Below are 25,947 nucleotides of genomic sequence, written 5' to 3' on the forward strand. Positions count from 1 at the left end.
CCGTATCATTCTCAAGGATTCTGTGACATAACGCATCATTTCAAGGATTCTAGTGACATAACGTATCATTTCAAGGATTCTAGTGACATAACGTATCATTTCAAGGATTCTAGTAACTTAACGTATCATTTCAAGGATTCTAGTAACTTAACGTATCATTTCAGGATTCTAGTAACTTACCTTATCATTTCAAGGATTCTAGTAACTTAACGTATCAGTTAATGAGTTCTAATGACTGAAAACTTCATCCTGGGATTCTAATGACTTAATATATCAACCTCTAGGTTGTAATGACCTAACACCTAACGTATTAATTCCAGAAGATCACAGCAGAGAATGCCAGGCTATTTCTTTAGGATATCCTAGCTACCAGTAGAAGTTCTCTTTACATCTTATGATTTATTTACAACAGAAATTTATCTCTTTCATAGTTAAATGTTTTAATATGAACAAACCATCTGGATATGGTTTTAAATCAATCTCGTTGTTATCTGTTATCAATGGCGCTCAATAAACAAACAATAATATACGCCCAAAGTTGAATCTGATTAATTAGTAATTATAACACCGTAAAATATTAATTAATTATAAAAGACAAACCTCTCTGCACTAAAATATACTTATTGTGTCAAGGGACAAGAGTGAAGTGCTAAAGTTTTAATAGCGTTCCCTTTCTACGCTACATCCCAACGTTTTGTTATTATTAAGCGCTAAACTGAACAATGGGTTACCTGTACTGTGCCCAGTGAAAGTACCAAGTTTAACACAGTTAGTTCTGGTGTTGTAGGTGTGTTGTTATTTAAAATTAGAGTTCAATTTAGAACAAATAAACTTCTGTATCTAAAAGCGTAATATTCAATGACCTAGACGAGATGATTTTGAAAATTTTATGATTGATTGGTTTTGTTTTCACTATGTGTGGTAGATTTGATTTTGTAATTTTTTATGATTGATTGGTTGTTGTTTTCACTATGCGTGGTAGATTTCATTTTGTTTTTATACTAGTTGTGTTTGATATTCCCACACGTTTACAGGTACAACTGACCTACAGTTTTGCCAATATATGTGGTATGATAGCAACTACTAGAATAGTCTATTGAAAAGACTGAGTGTAAGGCTGCATCTAAAAGACATCCGAAATAAAACTGTGTAATCGAGTGATAAGCCACTAAAGTCACTAAATCACAGTAACACAATCAATACTCTGTAAATAAAGACATACAAACATATAGTCACTAAATCACAACAACATAATCTATACTCTGTAAATAAAGACATACAAACATATAGTCACTAAATCACAACAACACAATCAATACTCTTTACGATAAACAAACGTTCTAAAGTGGTTTTAATCTGCTGATTTAGATAAGAAGAAAATAATTTAACTTTTTTTTTGAGTTTCACAATAAAATTAATGTTAGACAGTTTCGAATTTAAACAATACAAGAACTGTGCGATGTGAGTGGAACTTCGAAAGTGTACAAAACACACCGTCAACACACTTTCTGTACTGAGCAGGTTCGTATTCATCAAGACAGGTGTTCAGCCAAGGACACTGATAGTGAGAGAAAGGAATATGTTTGCGAGAGTTGGCCCTGCAGGTGACCCTATTGCAACGCCATCTATTTAGTCACATAGACGACCGTTGAGGACAAAGTAATTATTACACGATGTAATAAAATTTTCCTTTTCTTGTTCCTCGGCAGAAAGTGTTATTTCCCAAATGCTTATGCCTAAAGTAAATGGGAAAGACCTATTTTTCTCTTTCAACCTTGCTATTGTGACCTGGGAGCGTATAATGAAAACACTTTGGGAGATTTTATTTGGGGCTACTACGAAAGTGATTTACATTACAGTCACAAATCTCGAAAAACTACTCACTCTAAACATTCTTGTTCATTTTGTATAACTTTAGAATAAATACATGTAAATCTCGATTCATATGTTGTTTTATTCAAACCTTATAAGTTAAAATGTGCAATTTGCCCGTTTTACATAGAAAATAGGTTAATTTCTAAATTTCATAATCCAGGACACAAAAGCAAAGTTTGAAAGAAATAATGGACATTTTCTGTACTTTTATAAGCAATTAAGAAATAACACATACTATCCAGGAACAAAATTTGTGTTACATAGTGTTACAATAGCTTTTGGGAGCAATTTTTAGGTAACTCTTCTAACAATTATGGGTTAAAGTTTGGGTATGTTTCATTTTTTTTTATAGAAATGCCATTAATTTTTTGCGATTACTTGTACTGTTTTCTCGAGCGCAATGTCCAAACTAGAAAGTACATGTCGATCCGTGTTATTAAACGGCGATACGGGATGGTTCTCTACAGCTATTTCGATCGTTTGACAAAAATTGACCACAAACTCCTTGGCCATTCATTTCTTTAAAAATTTCAAACACCATCAGTTCTTTCCCAAATTCCACTATTTCGAAACTACAAAAAAACTGTTATCTACAGAAATCGCATGCCTAATTTTCATGTCGGAAGAAGAAATAAAGCTGAAATTGAAACATAAGAAACAGTCTTGTACTCAACATGAGTCAGCGAAGAATGGCCAGAAGAATGACTTATCATCGATTGACTTCGACAACCTGCTTAACCTTATTAGTAGGAAAACCGAAATTCACATAAAATATCAACAGTATTACTTTTAACAATATGATTTTAACTTTAATTATGTTACATTCGAAAACCCTGTAAAGTGCACTAAGAACCTAGCATTTCATTTATCACCATTAAATGTATATTTAAACAACTGTTCTCGTCTGAGTGCACTTATAGACCTTGTGATGACATACAGCAGTAATCCTGATGCTGTTCTAGTGTTACGTGTGACCTACGTGTTCATGATGACACACGGCGGTAGTCCTGATGCTGTTCTAGTGTTACGTGTGACCTACGTTTCATGATGACACACGGCGGTAGTCCTGATGCTGTTCTGCGTGTGACCTACGTGTTCATGATGACACACGGCGGTAGTCCTGATGCTGTTCTAGTGTTACGTGACCTACGTGCATGATGACACACGGCGGTAGTCCTGATGCTGTTCTAGTGTTACGTGTGACCTACATGTTCATGATGACACGGCAGTCCTGATGCTGTTCTAGTGTTACGTGACCTACGTTCATGATGACACGGCGGTAGTCCTGATGCTGTTCTAATGCGTGTGACCTACGTGTTCATGATGACACACGGCGGTAGTCCTGATGCTGTTCTAATGTTACGTGTGACCTACGTCTTCATGATGACACACGGCGGTAGTCCTGATGCTGTTCTAGTGTTACGTGTGACCTACGTGTTCATGATGACAACGGCGGTACTGATGCTGTTCTAGTGCTACGTGACCTACGTGTTCATGATGACACGGCGGTAGTCCTGATGCTGTTCTTTGTTACGTGTGACCTACATGTTGGTGATGACATGAAGTTTTTGTTCAATTAACTTACATTACAACTAACAGGTAGGAAAGCTCATTTTGGGTAACTAGAAAATAACACTCGGTTCAGCTACGTGGTTCTATACCTATCTCCCCAAATCATGATTAGAAGTTTCAGTTTTGTGTCCTAATATTAACAAGTGAAGAAGTTATGAATGTAAAAATAATAAGCTTCGGAGTATCATGTTATATTCCACACACGGAGCAATGCAAGTTAGGCTTGTACGACCGTATCTGTTCCAATTTTAGTACGAGGTCTGTTAGAGCAACCAGATGTAAGTATGACTTGGTCGCTCTTCTCCCAGGCAATGAGAAGTTATTGGTTAACCGATTTCTAGTGTGAAATCGAACATCTATTAAAATTGTGTTTTAAGTAACACGTGCTTATGTTTTGTTGGATCAAGGCCGGTCACAGCCTGATAATTAAGGTATAGAACTGTGAACCGGAAAATGACTCCAATAAAGGGTAAACACTACGAAAGATAGGTTAAAGGTACTTAATAAAAAAGTAAACATTTGAAGAAAGTTATGTTAAACCTGTTTCTAATGAAAATTAAAAATAAACACTAGACGAAAGATAGTTTAAACATTCACGAAAGACAAGTTAAAGCTACTTGTAATAGATAAACACTTTAAGGAAAAATAAGTTAAACCTATTTTTAATAAAGGATAAGCAACCACGAAAGTTATGTTAAGCCTAATTATAATAAAGAATAAACAATAACGAAAATTATGTTAAGCCTAATTATAATAAAGAATAAGCATTCCACGAAATATAATTTCAACCTATTGCTAAGAAAAAGTAACCAATTTTAAATAAAACACATTACATCTCTAAACTCAATACTTTATTTCATAATAAAATCGTATTTGACAGAATAAACTGGAACTTTGTTTAACTCACTTTTCCTTCGAAACCTGAAATACAACTTAAATGCTTCCAAGGTTCTCCCGATGGTTCTTGAACTAGCATCATTTACAGTATAACTGAGATTCATAAAACCAGTCTATGTGCCCCTGTATCATCCCTGTATTTGGCTCGCTTCTTATTACCAATAATTTCACCATTAAAATTTGTTTTTGTTCTGTCGAATTTCCTGCGAAAATACTCGAGGGCTGCCTACACTAGTCGCCCTTAATTTGTGGGTGATTAGACTAGAATGAAGTTAGCTAAATAACAACAACACCCACCGCAATCCATTGTACTGCACTTCACCAAAGCCTGGTAGGATTGACTGGCATATTATAACATCCCCACGGCTGACTGGATAATGTGACTGGTGACTATCGCCACCAGCAGATTGCAAGTCGGAAGCCGTAACGACTATCCCATTCCAGAAATTTCACCATAAGTTGTCGTTTTCCCAAGAAATCCGTCATTTCCAGCATTATGAAAAGCACGTGAGGAGCAGCTTTGACGTAATCGCTTCTTTCACGAACATCTTTCATAAATCTCTAACATAAATTACAAGTGAGGGTACCTCACTTTCAAAACAAACAAAAGAATGTACCAGCGCCACATTAGACTTCTATAGCAAGACATGTTCATTATATACTCTCAAAAAAAAAAAACGCGAAAGGCAAAATTTGAGACATATTGTTAACAAGTTTATTCCGAGTAGTTCTGTATGACATGTGTGAAACTTTGCATATTTACTGCTGAACATCCAAAGTCTGCAAAGGCGAAGTCCACGGTTACTAGTTGACGTTTAACGTCACTCAACGTCAATAACGAGTATGCCCCCCGTGAGCATCAATAACTGTTTGGCATTTCCTGCCCATGGAAGCGATGAGATGACCTTCACATCCTGTGGAATGGCTGTCCACCAGCCTGCAAAGCTGCTGCAAGCTGAGGTAGAGTCTGCGGTTGAGGTTGTCGCCGTCGCAAACGTCGATCCAACTCGTCCCAAAGATGTTCGATGGGATTTAAATCTGGTGATATGGAGGCCAAGGAAGAACGTTGATGTTGTGGTGTCTCAAGAAGACAGTAGTGAGTCGGGCTGTGTGAGGACGGGCTGTGAAAGACGTCGTTGACGTTCACCATGATGGGCTGCACATGGGGCCTAAGAATCTTGTCGACGGTTGCGTACGATCTGATCGAAAATCCTACGCAGCCCTGGTATGGTTGAGGCAGTAGATGTTGCAGTGGTGGTCCTATCCCGAAGGTGACGTAACCGGATGTAGCGATCTTGTGCGGGCGTGGTCACACGATGTCTGCCAGATTGTGGACGGTCACAAGTTGATCCATGTTGTTGGTGACGATTCCATAGCCTTGTAATGGTGCTTGGGTGGACATTCACAGCTCTGGCAACATCTGATCGAGATTTGCCTGCTTTCAAGCGACCAATGGGTGTTGTTGCGTTGTGCTTCAGTCAGTCTTGGCGTAACTGTATTGCGTGTCGGTGGCTTAACATTGAGCTATGGAAACCGAGAACCAGTCACTTTTATAGGATTTTGCACATGTTGCACTTGCAGAACATGCAGATCTCAAACAAATTTATTGGACACGAATGCGTTTTGGCGAGAAATCTGATGTTTTCCTCCGTTTTCAATGTGCACAACTTTTATTGTCATTTTGGTCTGACAATCAGTGCTTTAACACGTGTAACATCACATACTCTAAGCTTGTAACGTTATTACATATATTTCTCTTCAAAATAACAAAAATATCCCTTTTGCGTTTCTTTTTTGAAGAGTATATTTTCGCTATATTTTGCTCGAAAGAATACAGTTCACGTTTTTTAATTTATTTAATACCATAATATACAAGATATTAGTGAAACATGAAATAGCCAAACCTTACTATTTCTAGACGTCCTATGTTCCTCTTTATCTATTGACCATGCGGTATTCTAATATAAAAGTGCCATCAATACAACACGTTCTTCAGAAACCAATTTTGAGCAAGGAAAGCAAAAGAAAAACGCGAAACACAAACGACTAAACAAAATAATGCTTATTTTTTACCAAATAACAATGTAGTGCTGAATTCTAATTAGTATAATAGTTGATTTCTAACTTCGTTGTAGAGACTTTTCAGGCAGAGGGTGGGTTGCAAGAAAACGTTTACCAAGCACAGAGAAGATATCAAGAAACACAAAGTGACCATAATTTCAAGTCAGGTCAAGATTGTAGTGTGCAATTATACAGTCTTTACTATCTCTGCTAATAACTGTTCCATGTGAGCATGTCCAACGAAAATAAATCCCCAATTTGTTCTAACTTGTACAAGTCTTTATGCTACCCCTTGGAATATAATATTGATATAAATAGAAAAATCCGTGGAAGTTTACAAATGTTTAGAATACAAGCAGAACATCTGTACGAACTTTTAGTAAAATGAACCTGTATATACCCTAAAAATATTAATTTTTTTTTTCGCTGTGTTTGTTTTGGAATTTCGCACAAAGCTACTCGAGGGCTATCTGTGCTAGCCGTCACTAATTTAGCAGTGTAAGACTAGAGGGAAGGCAGCTAATCATCACCACCCACCGCCAACTCTTGGGCTACTCTTTTACCAACGAAAAGTGGGATTGAACGTCACATTATAACGCCCCCACGGCTGGGAGGGCGAGCATGTTTTGCGCGACTCGGACGCGAACCCGCGACCCTCAGATTACGAAGTGCACGCCTTAACGCGCTAGGCCATGTCAGGCCCTTTTCGCTGTGAAGGGACGAAATTTAAAGATATTTAATATTATGACAATTGGTTGTTTTATTCCTTCCAATTGTAAACAAAGTTTTACTCTGGTGTTAACCGAGTCTATAAAGTTTGCTTGAATTACCAGACTATCTACACCTGGATACAATATGGATACCTTCAGCTCTTACTAGAATATAATTACCTGACTATCTACACCTGGATACAATATAGATACCTTCAGCTCTTACTAGTAACTAGAATATAATATTCTAAAGCTAAAAGAATTTATAAGATTTGTAGGATAAATTACGGATTTTTATTGAATGAGTTTAAACACACTGGACACTGAACAATAAACTTTCACTAAAATGGCGAATTGTTCAACCGGTTTTCTTATCAGTCACCTAAACTGAGACGTCACGTTTAACCTAATATTTCTTACTTAACAGGAAAAGCTAGCTTTACTTATAGGAGATAGCATTATCACACCACTCACCATTTAATATAAGGTAGATTGTAAATACGAAATAGAATTTCCATTGCTAATAAAAAACATTCCTGTAATTTACGTTCTTAGACAAAGTACAGAGTTACAGCAACGTATTCCGAGAATAAAACAGGTATTATCCCTAAAGAGGAACAACAGAACAAAGTTAGATGAAGGGTTTTGTGGACCACCTGTTATTATGAGAAAGTTCCAGAATACATAAAATATTTCAAAATTAGCTTATTACCAGTCGAGTCGCTGATTCTCATGACAACCAAGAAAACAGTTGTGTTATCTTTCTTCACTATTTGCTTTATTATAAAACTAGTCGACATACTGGTTCGGATATCATCAGCTTCTATAATTGTATACACATATCGAGAAAACTTCCTAACCCCTTTTTATTTAAACAACACACACAGAACTTCTCTTCAAACAATTTAGATACCCAACCTATAAAACTACCGCTCACACACTATTTAGATACCCAACCTATAAAACTACCGCTCACACACTATTTAGATACCCAACCTATAAAACTACCGCTCACACACTATTTAGATACTCAACCTATAAAACTACCGCTCACACACTATTTAGATACTCAACCTATAAAACTACCCTTGCACTCTATTTTGACACCTACAATATAGAACTACCGCTCACACACTATTTAGATATCCAACATACAAAACTACCCTTCATACTCTATTTTGATACCTTACATATGAAACTACCCTTCATACTCTATTTTGATACCTAACATATGAAACTACCCCTCACACCCTATCTGGACACCAAAAATGGGGTGAGAAATCCAATCGACTTCAGTGAATTTATACTAATTTTGATTAAAACATTCTTGATGAAACAAAACACTTTAAAATAAATGAGACAGTTTTAACATAACAAAATGAAAATGTTAATGAAACAGATAGAACTGGAAACATAAATAAATAATTATTTGAAAAATGTTGCAACAAAGGCTGTGTTTTCGAATTTTAAATTTTGTTGAATATGAAATACCTCCAAAATTTTTGTTAATACGATTTTTTCCTAAACTTGTTGAGAAGTTTGTTAGATTAATTGACTGTCAATCACAAATGATAGTGCAAACACAGTTCCAGCACCCTAATCCCTTGGCTATGCCTAGTTCTTTAAGACCCGCATAATATTAAATGATCTATGAAATGGCAGAAGGTAAATTCATATAGGTGTTTTATTGTTAAGCGAATCATCTAAGTCTCAAACTATAAGGAGATGCTTTTGTTTTTAATCGGATAATTCAAGCTTCAATATATACGAATATGTATTAAAATTATTGTTTAATAAACCGAATAAATCAATTTTTTGACCTTATTTATTTGACATACAGAAAAATCCGTATATTTGCGCTCGTATCTTTCTTTTATTTAATAATGTATTTCTCACTGATTTTTTTCTTCAGAGATGGATTGGTTAGTGAAAGAAATTCAAACTAAATCATTAGAAAAATAATTAGTTTTGAAAAATATTAATTTCATATGAAATTTAAAAACACAAATTTGCACGGTTAAGACTATTTAAATAAAAAACAGATAAACAGTACGGATAACTTAATAGTATGCAACAGTAGCTTGAATGTTACTTAGTTATCGGATATTTTTAGTTATCGATGAAATAATATTGTGTATGAAGTTCTGTATTCCACTTTTGATGCATCATATAGAAACTATAAGAATTCCTTTTTGTTATCACACGTTGAGAACAACCCTGATCATCGTTCCTAAATTCCAGCCTTCAAAATAACCTCTAAATCTTGCCTTAAATTCTCAACTTGAACTTTGTCCCTAAGTCAACTGAAACATTAGCTATCTTCGCTCGGGAAACTACAAGCTGGTTTTTATTTTATCAGTAAACTTCTTCGGTATATAACACTTTATCCAATTGGTGGCAAAACTTAGTGGCTTTATTGTGATGACTATGTAACTATCGGTACGTTAGGGTTTTTCATTTTATGTGTATATATATTTTTCAAATATGTTAACAATTACGTTTATTTTTAAACATTGAATCATTTTAATGTTAAGATAGCTTATCGATAAAATATAACATAAACAATAGAATATTGATTGTTTTAAGGATAATTTCTATTCATTTATTTTAAACAAGAATAATCACAACAGGCGTTAATAATAAGAGTGTCGATTTGTTAATTTGGTTTTCATATGAATTCCTTGACTCGCCACGAACCTAAAATATTTTAGGTGTTTGTATAGCATGTGACATACCGTCACAATTAATTATCCGTTATTATTCAGTAACACTAATTTTCAAGGAAGAACAATACAACTGAGCGAAACAAGTTACTTACATTCCGTCATTATACGAGGCCTACTTTATTATTATTATTTTGACTTCGTCTTGTCACACAACGCTAGTGAGCTGTGAATTCGGTGAAACTAGTCTGTATATAGCAGACTATATCGTCTTTTCTTCACTTCTGACAAAGGATCGAATTTAATAATTAAAATATTATTAATGTGTTGACTGTACTGATAACACTAGCGATACACTTTAAAGTGAAATACAATGTCAGGTTCTGTGAAATGGTTCGTTTCCCTAAATTATTTTATCTTATTTGTCCTTTACTACATATGTGTCTGTGACCACCATGCTCACCTAATGTGTAGTAATAACATCCCGTTTCTAGAATAACACTATGTAACAAAATATTTACTTTTTCTTGTTCCTGGGCAGAAAGTGTTATTTCCCAATTGCTTATCCCTAAAGAAAATGGAAAAGACCTATTTGTCTCTTCAAATTTGCTTTTGTAAACTGGGTAATGAAATTTTCAAATTTACCCATTTTCCAGAACATTCCAGAAAGATTCAGTGCTGAGTAACTGTAAAAGAATTTTCTCGAACTTACAAAAAAAATTTAAGAAATTTCTAGAATGTTGTAGAACTTATGAGAATTTTCTAGAACTTTCCATAGTAATATATATATATATATATATATATATGTAGGGCTCACCACTCACCACTTCAGTTTAGTTCTAGCTGTCTTAGTGAACACATAGACCTATCTGATTTTATCAGAGATGGCATCAAGAAGCTGCAAGCATTATCCAGACGCATTCTGCTATGTAAGTGGCCAATTTATCAAGACAAGACCGAAAAGGTACTCTGTGACAGCGTCTGATAAAATGTGTGAAGCCTGCAAGGCATGTTTCGGCATGCCTGTCAGGGATCAAGACAAACCCTGGGCACCTCATTTTACCTGCGAGTACTGCAAAAAAAAAAAAAAAAAAAAAAACTCTAAAAGGTAAGATGGACAATTTCTGCTTTCTTGAATAGTAAGATTTTATATCATACAAATGTTATACCTTTTAAAATTTAAATATTTTTTTTTAATTTCCAATAGTATAAAAATATATCACATATAAAATATTTTGCATGAACCTCTTACACATTAGTTGTGGATGAAATAAATTTATTCTTCATAATAACAATTTTATTTTACTCTTTTGCAGGTTGGTACAGAGGGGAAAAGATGGGCTCTGCTTCTGCCACAATGTATCTGGTCTGTGCGAGGCAATGAGAATTGTCTGTAACCCGAAAGAGTGGCGCCTCTTCACTGATAGCTCATCCAGAAGCCTCAAAGTTGTGCTGCTCCATAACGGGAATAAGTATCCGTCTCTTCCCCTGGCTCATTCAGTGCACCTCAAAGAGAATACAACATCCTCAAGATCTTGCTAGAAGCCTTGAAGTATGATGAATATGGCTGGGAGATTATCGGAGACTTCAAAATGGTGGCATTCCTGTTGGGTCTCCAAGGAAGCTTTACCAAGTTTACCTGTTATCTTTGCCTTTGGGACAACAGGAACACTGCAGCGCACTACAACAGGAAGCATTGGCCACAACGGACCAAGTTCTCTGTGGAGAGGCACAATGTCAAGTGTGAGCCACTAGTGGACCTCCAGAGGGTGTTGTTCCCACCATTACACATAAAATTGGGTCTTATGAAACAATTTGTCACAGCTCTTGATAAGAAGTCTGCATCCTTCAAGTACCTTCGAGACTTCTTCTCTAAGCTGTCTGAGGCAAAGGTCAAAGCTGATGTCTTCATTGGATCACAAATAAAGAAGATCGTAGAGTGCACAGAATTCCCAAAGAAGCTCAGTAGAAATGAAAAAAAAAATCTTGGGGCAGCTTTGTCGCAGTGGTTCAGGGCTTCTTGGGCAATCACAAGGCCGAAAATTATGTGAAACTGGTTGAGGCTCTAGTGAAGAACTACGGCAAAATGGGCTGCAGGATGTCTCTTAAAGTCCATATCCTTAACGTTCATCTTGATAAATTTAAGAAGAACATGGGAGCATACTCAGAGGAGCAAGGCGAGCGTTTCCACTAAAATGTACTGGACTTTGAACGCCACTACCAAGGAGAGTATAACGAAAACATAATGGGAGACTATATTTGTGGGGTGATACGTGAAAGTGATTTACATTAGTCACAAATCTCAAAAATCTACTCACTTCTAAACATTTTTGTTCATTTTTGTATAACTTTAGTATAAATACATATAAATCTTGATTCATATGTTGTTTTATTCAGACCTTATATGAATGAAAATGTGCATATTTGTCCATTTTTACATAGAAAATAGGTTAATTTCTAAATTTCATTATCCAGGTCACGAAAGCAAAGTTTGAAGGAAATAATGGCCATTTTCTCTACATTTACAATATAAGCAATTAAAAAATAACACATACTATCCAGAAACAAAATTTGTGTTACATAATTATAATTATACAAACGTTATCAGTCCTTCTGGTTTAAAATCTATAACTACAACAGAAGACAAATGGCATATTTAGTGTTTTAATTATTCCTAAGTGTTTCCTGACTTTATTTACATGCAATTTGACCGTGTTTAAAACGTCTTTAGAGATTGCCAAAAACACCGCCATTCAATGGAATGTTCTTGGACACAAGGAAATCACTCAGTGGTTGACTTACGCCGTACAGAAGTCGGTCAAGGTGACAATGGTGTGTGTGTGACTGGGTACTCTGAGTAGAACAGAGAGCGTGGCAGTAGTTTTGGTTTAAAATGATCTGACCTCAAGCTAAAGATCATGATCAGATATAACCGGGTGCTCTCAAAAGTAGTTTTCCTTCTGCCCCCGCCCTTGGCGGTGATCCAATACAATGTGCTTGGCAGTCATTTAGGTTTAAAATCTCACAAGCCCCGAAGGGGTTTACAAAACAACCAGGGCCGCTCAGAAATTTTATAGTTTCTCTTCAGCCCTGTGCGCGAGATGAGGTTAGGTAGTAACGCTGTGGGGTTGATTCGAAGCTTGGTGGTTCGACGCTAGAAAAAAAGGTGAGGTGGTCTGATGTGCCGGGGAAAGCCACACATGTGTCCTAGGGGAAGCCGGAAGTTTATGGCAGCCTCAGCAGTATATGATGATGTAGGCTGCAGTGAGTCTAAAACAGGGATGGGCAGCTCCATGGCCAGTGGATAGCACAATTGTGACCAGCTCGAGTTTAGAAATCAACTTTTCCATCAACTATTTTTATCGTAAATTTGGTAATCAGCAACTGTACTGCCTCACGTCATCGCTAATGTAGTGCGCTTCATCACTGCCACAGACTCCGCCCATTTTGTAACGTCAGTCTGGTTTAGATGTTTCTTATCGATATGTTTGTTGTGCGTCGTTTTGCATGCGCTTGCAAACATATTTTTATTGTGCAACTTTCAAGTGTTTAAATATATTTTTATTTAATCCCATGACATGGATAAGTGGATTATTCGAAAATGAAAGAATCCAGATGATGGTGAACACTCAGAAAATAAAGACAATTTAATTGGTTCTGGCATTACTGCCGAAAAAAGAACGGCGCGTGACTGGGAAAACGTGACACGAGAATTTAATGAAAGTTGGGAGTTGAAATTTGCAGTGACTGAAGCAAATAATAAACCAATGTGTAATTTGTGTAACAAAGATTTTAGGAAAAATAAAGCATACAACCTTAAGCAACACTTTAACAATTTTCACAACGAATTTGATGTAAAATTTCCAGTTGATAGCAAAAATCGTATGAATGAAATTAGTCGTCTGAAAGCACACTTCATGAACGAAAGGGAGGCTTAAAAGGATTTTTATCATCGATAGAATTAGTTACATTAGCTAGCTATAAAGTAGCTTGACTTCTAGCTAAAAGAATCATTGACTGATGCTGAACTGGTAAAAGAAATATTGATTGTAGTCATTGAAACTGTTGTAGAATTATGATTCAAAAATAAAATATGATATTCTTCAAAAGGTAAATAATTTGCAATTAAGTCGAAGATCAATTGTCCGCAAAATCCTATAGTTAGCGAAAGATACAGAAAATCAGTTGTTTGAACAACTAGATAACTTTTTGTATTTTTATTTCGCATTAGATGAGTCAACAGATGTTAGTGACACTGCACAGTTGATATCTTGGGTTTGATATGTAACTTCATATCTTCAAGTGAGGGAAGAAATGCTTGGCCTTTGTGGATTACGAGATCGAACATGTGGAAAAAAAAATCTTTGAAAAATTTCTTGAAATGTCAAAAAAATTTAATCTGGATTTAAAAAAAACTGGTTTCTGTCACAACAGACAGTGCTCCCGCCATTACTGGGGCGAAATTAGATTTGTTTCTCTTTTCAAGCAGCATTTAATTGAAAATAATGTGAAGTCCACGCTGCCATCTTCCCATTGTATTTTGCATCAGGATAATTTATGTGCTCAGACGTCTAAAAGTGATGAATTGAAAATTTTGGTAGACATTGTTGAAAAATTGTGAATTAGAAGTGGAAGCTCTCTCATCCACCTACAGTTTGTTGAGTCTTTCAAAAAAAGCAGTGACTATACTTTTGATTATCTTACTGATTTTGCAAATGTAAGGTGGTTAAGTAGAGGAAAAGTCTTGGAACGATTCACTTCCTTATTTTCTCAAATAAAAGAGTATCTTGTTGAAAAAGGTAATATTGAAAATTTCCTTGAAATTGAAACTGTCATGACAGAGTGATTTGCACTTTTTGTACGACATGATGGCTCACTTGAACAATTTGGATACGAAGCTTCAGGGAAGAGGTAAAATAATAAGCGAGCAATCACAGTCTATTCATAAATTTCAATTAAAGCTAAACCTCCTTGCGGAACAATTACAAAAGTATGATTTGACACATTTTGAAAAGATGAATAGTTTTCTAGGAAATAAAAAGGAATATGATTTCTCTGATGCTGAATATGAGCTCTACCTAAGCTGGATCAAAATCTATCTAAAAAAATTTGAATCACGTTTCTCCGAATTTAAAAATTTGAAATTGATATTTGAATTTTTGTATGATCCATTTCAATCTGACTTAGGAAATTTCAGTGAGGAAATTACATCTTTTATTGTCGTTGGATAAGTGTAAATTTGAAGACGAGATTATTACCCTGCAAAGTGTGGAACACATGAAAAGTAAAAAAAAAATGTTCTTTCAGAAAGATGTGGCTCACTATTCTGATAAATGAGAGTCTTCCAAATTTAAAGATGGCAATTTCAAAATCATTTTTCATGTTTGGATCCACATGGGTGTGGGTCAACATTTTCTATGCTAGATTTTCTCAAGTCCAGACACAGATACTGACTTACTGACATACATTTAGATGCAGAGCTAAGATGCTTACTGAGCATAGATATTAAGCCAAATTTCACGAAACTTGATGATGAAAACCCCATAAATTTTCACATTGAAGATTAGTTGAAATGCAATTATTTTGAATAAACTAACATATTTCAAGCAGTGGCGGAAAAAAACAGACAAGTCCCGACGTCTATCACAAAATCAATGTCCGATTTTGGACTTATGGTCCTTCAGAGCGGTTGGGATCTTTAGATTCAATGCCACAGATTTGATGTGGGGGGAAAGGGAGTGCCACGAAAAAACCAACTTTCACTATTCGGACGCTGAATAATTTATCCGAATAGTGTCTTAGCTGAAAACAAAATTATGTATGGGTTAAATCACTAATGGGGTTATGAACTTATTATAACTTGTATTATTATTGCGGTTGAGGGTTTGTTGTGTTAATTAGATTCAGGGGAGACACGCGAGTTTGCCATGTGTATGTGGTGGATGCAAGACTTGTGAATTCTTGAGTTAGTGAGTTTATATTAACAGATTTCTTGTAGAAATATGTGGCCAGGTGAATTATTTTGTCCTTAATATTTGGGATGTTGTCAACGCAGGCAAAATAAGAAATAGGAGTGTTTATTGGTAGTCTGTATGCTGTCCTTAGGGCTGTGTTTCGGTGTATTTGAAGTTTACTGTACAAATTATCTTACATGTTATACAGGATCATATTGCCATTTTCCGCAATAGGTTGGTCGTGTGTAGGTTTTGTATATGTGTAGAATGAGATTTCTGACAGCACCTACGATGTGTTATATATTAATTAATTGTACGATTCTGGACTACTAAGCTATTCTAGTAGGTCTTACTCTCGTCACTTTGACTCGGTCTTCAGGACCAGTCTGTATATAGATCAATGACCACTACACACATCATAATGTCATTGACCTGGGCAGGCTCTCATAATAAACAGTAAGTGTTTGACGTATACTGGTAACTATAGCAACCCATAAAAGCTGTTCTCTAAATCTTCATACTGGTTTTCCTGACATGAAAAGTTAATCACCATATCGTATTTCAACCCACCTTTTAATATTAGCCTCTCATTTATCGTTTACCTACTCAATACACTGCAGGTTTAACACAAAACAAAAGCTAATGAGAAATATTACCTCGTGTTACACTATCATTACATGTAAGAACACATATTATTGAACAACCCAAGTTACTATATATCTTTTTACACCTACCTTCAGACATCAGAAATAACATGGTTCCTTAATGTTGCCTCCCGCTAGTACAGCTGTGTGTCTCCGGATTTACAACGCTAAAATCAGGGGTTCGATCCCCCTCGGTGGGCTGAGCAGATAGCCGAAACACACACACCCCTTAATGTTTCGAAGCGTGTGTGTGTTTAATACACCATTTTGCTTGAGATGGAGAACAAACAAGTTCACCACTGTTACATATATAGTTAAAGGAACATTGAGAAATCTGAGATAATTACTGTACTGGTAAACAGATAAGGTTAAAAATTATGGTTATAATATTATTACTGGTTGAACTAATAAATTTAAAAACATGGTTAAAATATTATTTATATTACTAGAAACTAATTCCTGAAAGTGCTCGTTTCACTAGTGCATTCAGCATTTGGTGTGACTAAGTCTGTTTTGAAAAATAAACTTCTACTCATGCAAGTTTCTCATTAGTAACTCAAAACGTGTTTACTATCTGGTTATTAAAATCCCACTAGGCCCGGCTCGGCCAGGTGGTTAAGGCACTCGACTCGTAATCCGAGGGTCGCGGGTTGGAATCCCCGTCACACCAAACATGTTCACCCATTCAGCCGAGGGAGCTTTATAATGTTACGGTCAATTCCACTATTCGTTGGTACAAGAATAGCCCAAGTGTTGGCGGTTGGTGGTGATGACTAGTTGCCTTCTTTCTTGTCTTACACTGCTAAATTAGGGACGGCTAGCGCAGATAGCCCTCGTGTAGCTTTGTGCGAAATTCAAAACTAAACCAAAAACCCCAACAAAAATCCTCTATGGTAATTACAGCTTACTCTTGTTAAAACCCTCTTTTCTAACTCGAAATATGCTTGTTAAAACCTTCACGTTAGAAGTTATTCATATTAGCTTCTGTCAGATGTTAAAATTGTATTTGCTAGTTGTCATTTAACCTTCTTGCTTATACTTCTTTATGGTATAAATATAGTGTCGTTGTTGTTGGTCTTATGACTTTACAGGTGCATGTTATTTGTTGGCGATAAATTCAACGATAAAGGAACAGCATGCACTCCACTCATATTCATAATAATATATCTATATTCGAAACTAGTTTAACGCGAGTGCAACAAATTATTTACACTGTATTGATCATGAGAATATCATAACAGCTATGTGGTTCTCTTTTAATTATCCACTTAAGCCTATTCAACTACCTTAGAATTTTAATTAATAAGTTGAACTACCTTTCCCTATTTTTATCGAGCTATTATACTATCTATAATTCACACTGTTGAGGACGTTGCCGCAATCGTAACCATTTGGTCTTCTAAATATCGTGTTCCTTTTGTCAAAGTGTACTTAGGCTAATTCAGTTACTTTAAAACCACACTGTACTTCATATCTCATTTTTTACTATTAGTCTTACTTAGCATATTAAACGTTAGGCCTACCATTCTTAACTTCACGCCAAATTTTTCCTTGACCGTAACTCTCTTTACTCTCTTCCGCTATTACATTTGTCTGTCTACTTTTCCCGCTCATCGCACACTATTTATATGTTTATTTACTAAATCGTCTGCTCGATATATTCTCAACACCAACGAATTGCAAACACAACTTTCAATAATCGTCTGCTTTTAATTCTTATAATAACAATAAAAACAACTAAACAATCATATAATATTCATTCACAAAATAAACTAAATAATAATAATTACATTAAACAGACGTTTATATGAATATAGCTTCTGATGAAAACAATTTGTCTCCATAAATGGTAAATACTAAAATATGAACCTAGTAATGAGTACAACTAATTAAATATACTGTTCAAATTATCTTATAAAGATTATAATTATTATAAACATATTAAAATAAATACAAGATACAATAATCATTACAGAATACTGCTAATCAACAGACTTGATTCTTCACAAATAACGCGCCTAATTAGATGCTAAATATTTCATAATTTATTATCAAAATATCAAAATATGAAACGTGTAAGATCATTGGCATAAATGAATCAGCTTCATCTGATACAACCAAACTATTTTCATATTCACTAGACTGCAAAAGATAATGTATTTGAAGTTAAGCACAAAGCGACACAATGGGCTATTTGTACTCTGCTCACTAGGGACATAAAAACCTGGTGTCTATTGCAGACATACCGCTATGCTGCTGGGAACCAAATAATGAAAAGTTTAAAAATTTTACTCAGTACTTGGAGCTGGTTTGTTTGTTTGTTAATTTGGTCATAGTTGTCAAGCACAAATTTATTAAACGAGCCATCTGTGCTCTGCCTACCGTAGGTATCAAAACCCAAATTTCACCGTTCTAAGTCTGCATATTTACCACAAAGCCTTGTTTTGAGACAGAAGTACTTGCAGCAATGTTTGATTTGAAAATTACCTGTATAGGACAAACCCGAACATCAAACAAGAAATCAAACAGATTATTTTGTAAAACAAAATTTGCTTGTTTCAGATTTACTGTCTTCTTCCCAGTGTATCACTGGTAACTTTGAAGAATTATAATGCTAAAAAAATGCGTTTCGATACTCGTTATGGGCATAGCACACAAAGTCCATTGTCGTACTTACCAAGAACCAAAGGCAAATAGTTTTATTACTTCACTTGATGAAGATTTAAATTTAAAGTTAAATTATTTCTTCCACTTGAATGCAACCATTTAAATCCATGAAATAAGTGTAAATTTTACCTTTTAGGAATATGCTTGGATATATTAACCACCCTATTCTGTTTACTAAACAGTAAACTAAGTCTTTTCATGCCATGTACATACGTTTACAAAGTGCTAACACGGGTTACTCCCTGCAGCTTTGGGTGGTATAAATGTGATATTAAATCAAGGATACTTCAGAAATATCATTGTATTCAAATTTTTTGACCTAAATTTCACAGACCTTTTCCATCTTAACTTCTCAGTTTCTTCTCCTGAATAAATTCTAAAATTTAAAAAAACATATTTATCTCATTGTAAACTTAACATCATTTGAAGTGTAATTATTAATATAAAATCAGAATACTAAACTTAATATTATTAATATTTACAGATATTCAGAATAATGGGTAAAAGGAATATCTTAGTCCTTTTATTTCTTGACTTAACCTTTCGAAGTTGTAAAAAGTGAATTTACTCCTGTCATCAAAACTAACAGTGGGAGTCTTCGAGGACAGACATACAGAATATTAGATAAAACTATTTTTGAGTACCTAGGGGTTCCATATGCAACGCCACCTGTTGGCGATCTGCGATTTGGTAAGCCTTTAGCCATTGGTCAGTGGGAGGGTGTATACCAAGCCACTGAGCAGCCTTTACCATGTATTCAAAAAATAAAATATTCGCCTTACCCGTGGAATACAAACCAATCTGAATATAGCGAAGACTGTCTTTATTTGAACATTTGGACTCCAGAGTTAACCGATATTCAGTCAATTCCTAGTGAACTTAAACCTGTTCTTGTATGGATTTATGGAGGTAGTTTCACCCACGGGTCTATTGACATTGACTTGTATAGTGGCTCAGTGCTATGTGCTTATGGCGACGTTGTGGTGGCAAGCATGAACTACAGGGTGGGATTGTTTGGGTTTCTTAATGCTAATACGGAGTCTTGTCCAGGAAACATGGGACTTCACGACCAGTTAGTTGCCATAAAGTGGATCAAAGAAAATATTAAAGTTTTTGGTGGCGATCCCAATCAAATTACACTTTTTGGTGAAAGTGCTGGTGCAATGTCTATCGGTGGTCATCTTTTATCTCCTCTGAGTAGAGGTCTCTTTACACGAGCTATTCTCCAAAGTGGCAGTCTTTATGGGCCAATCGTGAAAGGAAGCGACAGTCATAGTGGAAGAAGTAAGGTTAGAGAAATTTCGAAACGCGTAGGGTGCTTTAATGACGAAGAAGTGGATATTGAAAGCATGGTCAACTGTTTGAAGACTGTTCCTGCTGAGGAGCTTCTAGAAGTCGCAAAGCAGAAAAGAGGCGATTTTAGACCAGTGTTTGGTGATGATTACATTCCAATTGACCCCAACGAGGCATTTAAGACAGGATCATTTCAAAACGTTGAACTTCTCATCGGAGCCAACATGGATGAAGGATCTCATTTCTTTCCTTCAATGTTTCCACAGATATTCGATCGCCATAAAGACGAAACAGTTGACATAACGAAAGAAAGCGCTGCTGTATACATGAAGATTATCTTTCAGAACTTTCCAGACGTTGAAAGTGAGGTCGTTGCTCGGTTTTACTTACAGAATGTTTCAGCAGATGACCACGTTTCTATCCGTAAAGCCCTGTACGATTCCTTTGGTGATTATTTGATTCTTTGTCCTGCCGTGCACGTTGCGGAACACGTTGCACGTTACCAGGGCAACGTGTATTTCTATTTTTTTACGCATCGTCCAAGTAACAGTGGTAACGGTAAATGGATGGGAGTAAGTCACTTAGAAGAAGTGCAGTTTGTTTTTGGAGTTCCTTTAAGAAGACGTCACGAATATACTGAAGACGAACTGAGATTTAGCACCTCCGTAATGGATGTTTGGCTGACTTTCGCCAGACGTGGGTATGTTTTCTCTTATATTTGTTGAAATAATAATTTTCGCGACATTACAAAATGCTGTGAACTTTTAAGCAAGTAATTTAATTTTAACTGTATCTAGACACATCATAAATTCGGATTTACGTACAAGAAAATATGACACTTAACGAAATGTTGCTAAGTTATTTGAAAACTTATTTTATCTTCTTCTGCAAACCACACAATTTAAAATAAATATCAAATATTAAGCCAGAATGTTCATTAAATGTACAAAATATAGTCGTTATTACATAAACTATGGTTTTAATAAACAACACAAGGCAGTGTATGTTTAATATCCAGCTAACAATTGTTACTTCAATTTAAATAAACAGTAAGTTTAATACCATGATTATAACCTTGACAAACTGTAGTTTTAATAAATAAATGTCTGCCTTTGTACTAACTATATATTTAATACCTAGATTATAATTGTTACTAGACAAACTAAATCCTATTAATCTTCAGATAAACAGTATGTTTAAAACAATGGTTATATTCAAACAATTACAAACCAAATACACATAGTTTAAAGCTGTCACAAGTCCAGCTACTTCATTAATACACAGATTAAAGCTGTCACGAGTCTAACTACTTCCTTAATACACAGATTAAAGGCTGTCACTAGACTAACTACTTCCTTAATACACAGATTAAGGCTGTCACTAGACAAATTACTTCCTTAATACACAGATTAAAGCTGTCCGTAGTCTAGCTACTTCCATAATACACAGAATAAAGCTGTAACTAGTCTAACTACTTCCTTAATACACAGATTAAAGCTGTCACTGGTATAGATACTTCCGTAATACACAGATTAAAGCTGTCATTAGTCTAGCTACTTCCGTAATACACAGATTAAAGCTGTCACTAGTCTAGCTACTTCCGTAATGCACAGATTAAATCTGTCACAAGACTAACTACTTCCTTAATAGACAGATTAAAGCTGTCGCTAGTCTAACTACTTCCCTAATACAAAGATTAAAGCTGTCGCTAGTCTAACTACTTCTTTAATACACAGATTAAAGCTATCGCTAGACTAACTACTTCCTTAATACACGGATTAAAGCTATCGTTAGACTAACTACTTCCTTAATACACAGATTAAAGCTGTCGCTAGACTAACTACTTCCTTAATACACAGAATAAAGCTGTCAATAGTCTAGCGACTTCCTTAATACACGGATTAAAGCTGTCACTAGTCTAACTACTCCATCAATACACAGACTAAAGCTGTCATTAGACTAGCTACTTACTTAATACACAGGATAAAGCTGTCACTAGACCAGCTACTTCCTTAATACACAGATTAAACCTGTCGCTAGACTAACTACTTCCTTAATACACAGATTAAAGCTGTCACTAGACGAACTACTTCTTTAATATACAGATTAAAGTTCTCACTAGACTAACTACTTCCTTAATACAAAGATTAAAGCAGTCACTAGACTAACTTCTTCCTTAATACACAAATTAAAGCTGTCACAACTCTAGCTACTTCCTTAATACACGGATTAAAGCTGTCACTAATCTAGCTACTCCCTTAATACACAGATTAAAGCTGTCACTAGACTAACTACTTCCTTAATACACAGATTAAAGCAATCATAAACCAACTACTTCCTTAATACACAGATTAAAGCTATCGCTCTACTAAAAACTTCCTTAATACACAAATTAAAGCTCTCTCTAGACTAACTACTTCCTTAATACACAGATTAAAGCTGTCACTGGACTAACTACTTCCTTAATACACAAATAAAAGCTCTCTCTAGACTAACTACTTCCTTAATACACATATTAAAGCTGTCACTAGTCTAGCTACTTTATTAATATACAGATTAAAGCTGTCGCTAGACTAACTACTTCCGTAATACACAAATTAAAGCTGTCACTAGTCTGGCTACTTCCTTAATACACAGATTAAAGCTGTTACTAGACTAACTACTTCCTTAATACACATATTAAAGCTGTCACTATTGTAGCTACTTCCTTAATAGACAGATTAAAGCTGTCGCTATACTAACCCCTTCCTTAATACACAGATTAAAGCTGTCACCAGACTAGTTACTTACCTAATACACAGATTAAAGCTGTCGCTCCACTAAAAACTTCCTTAATACACATATTAAAGCTGTCACTAGTCTAGCTACTTTCTTAATATACAGATTAAAGCTGTCGCTAGACTAACTACTTCCTTTATACACAGATTAAATCTCTCACCAGACTAACTACCTCCTTAATACACAGATTAAATCTCTCACCAGACTAACTACCTCCTTAATACACAGATTAAAGCTGTCACGATACTAGCTACTTTCTTAATACACAGATTAAAGCTGTCCGTAGTCTAATTACTACCTTAATACACAGATTAAAGCTGTTACTAGACTAGCTACTTCCTTAATACACAGATTAAAGCTATCATTAATCTAGCTACATCCGTAATACACAAATTAAAGCTGTCACTAGTCTGGCTACTTCCTTAATACACAGATTAATGCTGTTACTAGACTAACTACTTCCTTAATACACAGATTAAATCTATCACTAGACTAACTACTTCCTTAATACACGGATTAATGCTGTCACTAGACTAACTACTTCCTTAATATACAGATTAAAGCTGTCACTAGACTAACTACTTCCTTAATATACAGATTAAAGCTGTCACTAGACTAACTACTTCCTTAATACATGGATTAAGCTGTCACTGGAATAACTACTTCATTAATACACAGATTAAAGCTGTCACTAGACTAACTACTTCCTTAATACACATATTACAGCTGTCACTAGGCTAAGTACTTCTTTAATACAGAGATTAAAGCTGTCACTGGACTAACTACTTCATTAATACACAGATTGAAGCTGTCATTAATCTAGCTACTTTTTAATGCACAGATTAAAGCTGTTATTTCGCCTTTGTTACTCTAAACAATTAATCCACCGATAAATCTTATAACTTCACTGTGCATCAAATACCTAACTTTACAACATTAGTATATACCAAACACCTAACTTTACAACATCAGTATATATCATACCTAGTTTTACAACATTAGTATATATCAAATACCTAACTTTACAACATCACTATATACCAGACACCTGACTTTACAACATCACTATATACCAGACACCTGACTTTACAACATCACTATATACCAGACATCTAACTTTACAACATCACTATATATCAAATACCTATCTTTACAAGTTTACCAGACTAATCACATACATAAGTTTACATCCTTACTCAATATCACACACTTAGGTTTGCAACATCAGATACCTAATTTTACAAATTTACTAAATGTGACATACCTTACTTTACATCATCATCAGGCATAATATACCTAACTTTACAACATGACCAGACATGACATGCGTGGAAGAAATTATTTTTAGCGTGTGGATGCATTTTACAAATAACAGTAGTCGATCAGACATGAGTAACCTAAGAGATGGCGTCAAGTGCTGTTTACTATGTTTCTTCCCTCTAATCTCTAAATTCAAACGTTGGGCAACTATATTTCTGTAGTCAGATCTTGTGTAACTGTGGACCGATATTGTCGTCAAACAACTTACATAATTACCTTTTATCTTTGTGCAACTGTGGACCGATATTGTCGTCAAACAACTTTCACAATTACCTTTTATCTTTGTGCAACTGTGAACCGATATTGTCGTCAAACAACTTACATAATTACCTTTTATCTTTGTGCAACTGTGGACTGATATTGTCGTCAAACAACTTACACAATTACCTTTTATCTTTGTGCAACTGTGAACTGATATTGTCGTCAAACAACTTTCATAATTACCTTTTATCTTTGTGCAACTGTGGAGCGATATTGTCGTCAAACAACTTAGACAATTACCTTTTATCTTTGTGTAGCTGTGCACTAATATTGCCCCCAATATCCACACTTTATCCAAAAACAGTCTGAATGTAAAATTCCCAAGGTGTCACTGTTAAAACTGTTTATTTATCACTTTACAGGAAACCCCCATCAGTTGGCAATGTTCCTTGGCTCAGTTATTCCATAAAGGATCATTACTATGTAGACCTAAACGACCAACAGTTTACCGTCAAAAAAGGACCTCATGAAAAAAGCTGCATATTTTGGAGAACTACTTTATAATATCATCTTTAAGAAGAAATGGATACCCTTTATTTGTTTCAGATCCATACGGAACATCCCTGTTTATTTCATCAATCAGGAGTACCCCTCATTTGTTTCAGATCCATACGGAACATCCCTGTTTATTTCATCAATCAGGAGTACCCCTCATTTGTTTCAGATCCAACTGGAATAACCTTTGCTTGTTTTTAGATCAATCTAAAATATGTCTTATTTGTTTCACATCAATTTAGAATATCTGTGTTTCAAGTACATCTGGAGTACCTTTGTTTGCTTAAGATGCGTCTGGAATACCCCTTGTTTGTTTTATATTAATATGGATTATCCCTTATTTGCTTTAGATCAATCTAAAATGCCCTTTGTTTGTTTAAATTTAGAATATCCCTCTTTATTTCAGATAAATCTTTATACCCCTTAATTGTTTCAGATGCATCTGGAATATTCCTTATTTACTTCTGATCAATCCTTCGCATCATTTTGATGTAGTCTAAATCTTAATAACTGAAAGTTATTTGCAATTGAATAAAATCAGTATCAATACAGGATCTCTAGTGTTTTAATATGTAATATCTGAAAGATGACAGATATTTTTATCCGGAGACGAGAGTGTGTTGCCACGTAGTATTTCAGCAGATGATTGATATGAAGCTGTACTTCTCTTCATCAGATGAAGCCATACATGGTCTGCTGGTTAGGGACGCTGGACTCGCAACCTGCTCGTCCTGGTTTTAAACCTCATCACCGAATG

At 35.2% G+C, this 25,947-nt stretch overlaps 1 protein-coding gene across 1 annotated transcript; it reads left to right on the top strand.

Moving 5' to 3' along the window:
- Positions 1-12,978: 12,978 nt before the first annotated feature.
- Positions 12,979-25,651, top strand: LOC143228487 (acetylcholinesterase-1-like). Its single transcript, XM_076459738.1, has 3 exons — positions 12,979-13,042; positions 19,593-21,036; positions 25,058-25,651. The coding sequence occupies exons 1-3, from the start codon at positions 12,979-12,981 to the stop codon at positions 25,197-25,199; spliced, it is 1,650 nt and encodes a 549-aa protein (XP_076315853.1). The 3' UTR covers positions 25,200-25,651.
- Positions 25,652-25,947: the final 296 nt, after the last annotated feature.

This window comes from Tachypleus tridentatus, chromosome 10 (assembly GCF_004210375.1).
Source record: "Tachypleus tridentatus isolate NWPU-2018 chromosome 10, ASM421037v1, whole genome shotgun sequence".
Lineage (NCBI taxonomy): Eukaryota > Metazoa > Arthropoda > Merostomata > Xiphosura > Limulidae > Tachypleus > Tachypleus tridentatus.

What these genes read in the sequence shown, in the direction of transcription:
- LOC143228487 (XM_076459738.1), top strand. Translation starts at nt 12,979, where the DNA reads ATGTGTCCTAGGGGAAGCCGGAAGTTTATGGCAGCCTCAGCAGTATAT. An exon ending in ATATGATGATGTAGGCTGCA is followed by an intron (nt 13,043 to 19,592) that starts GTGAGTCTAAAA and finishes AACCTTTCGAAG; the next exon opens with TTGTAAAAAGTGAATTTACT. An exon ending in CTGACTTTCGCCAGACGTGG is followed by an intron (nt 21,037 to 25,057) that starts GTATGTTTTCTC and finishes ATCACTTTACAG; the next exon opens with GAAACCCCCATCAGTTGGCA.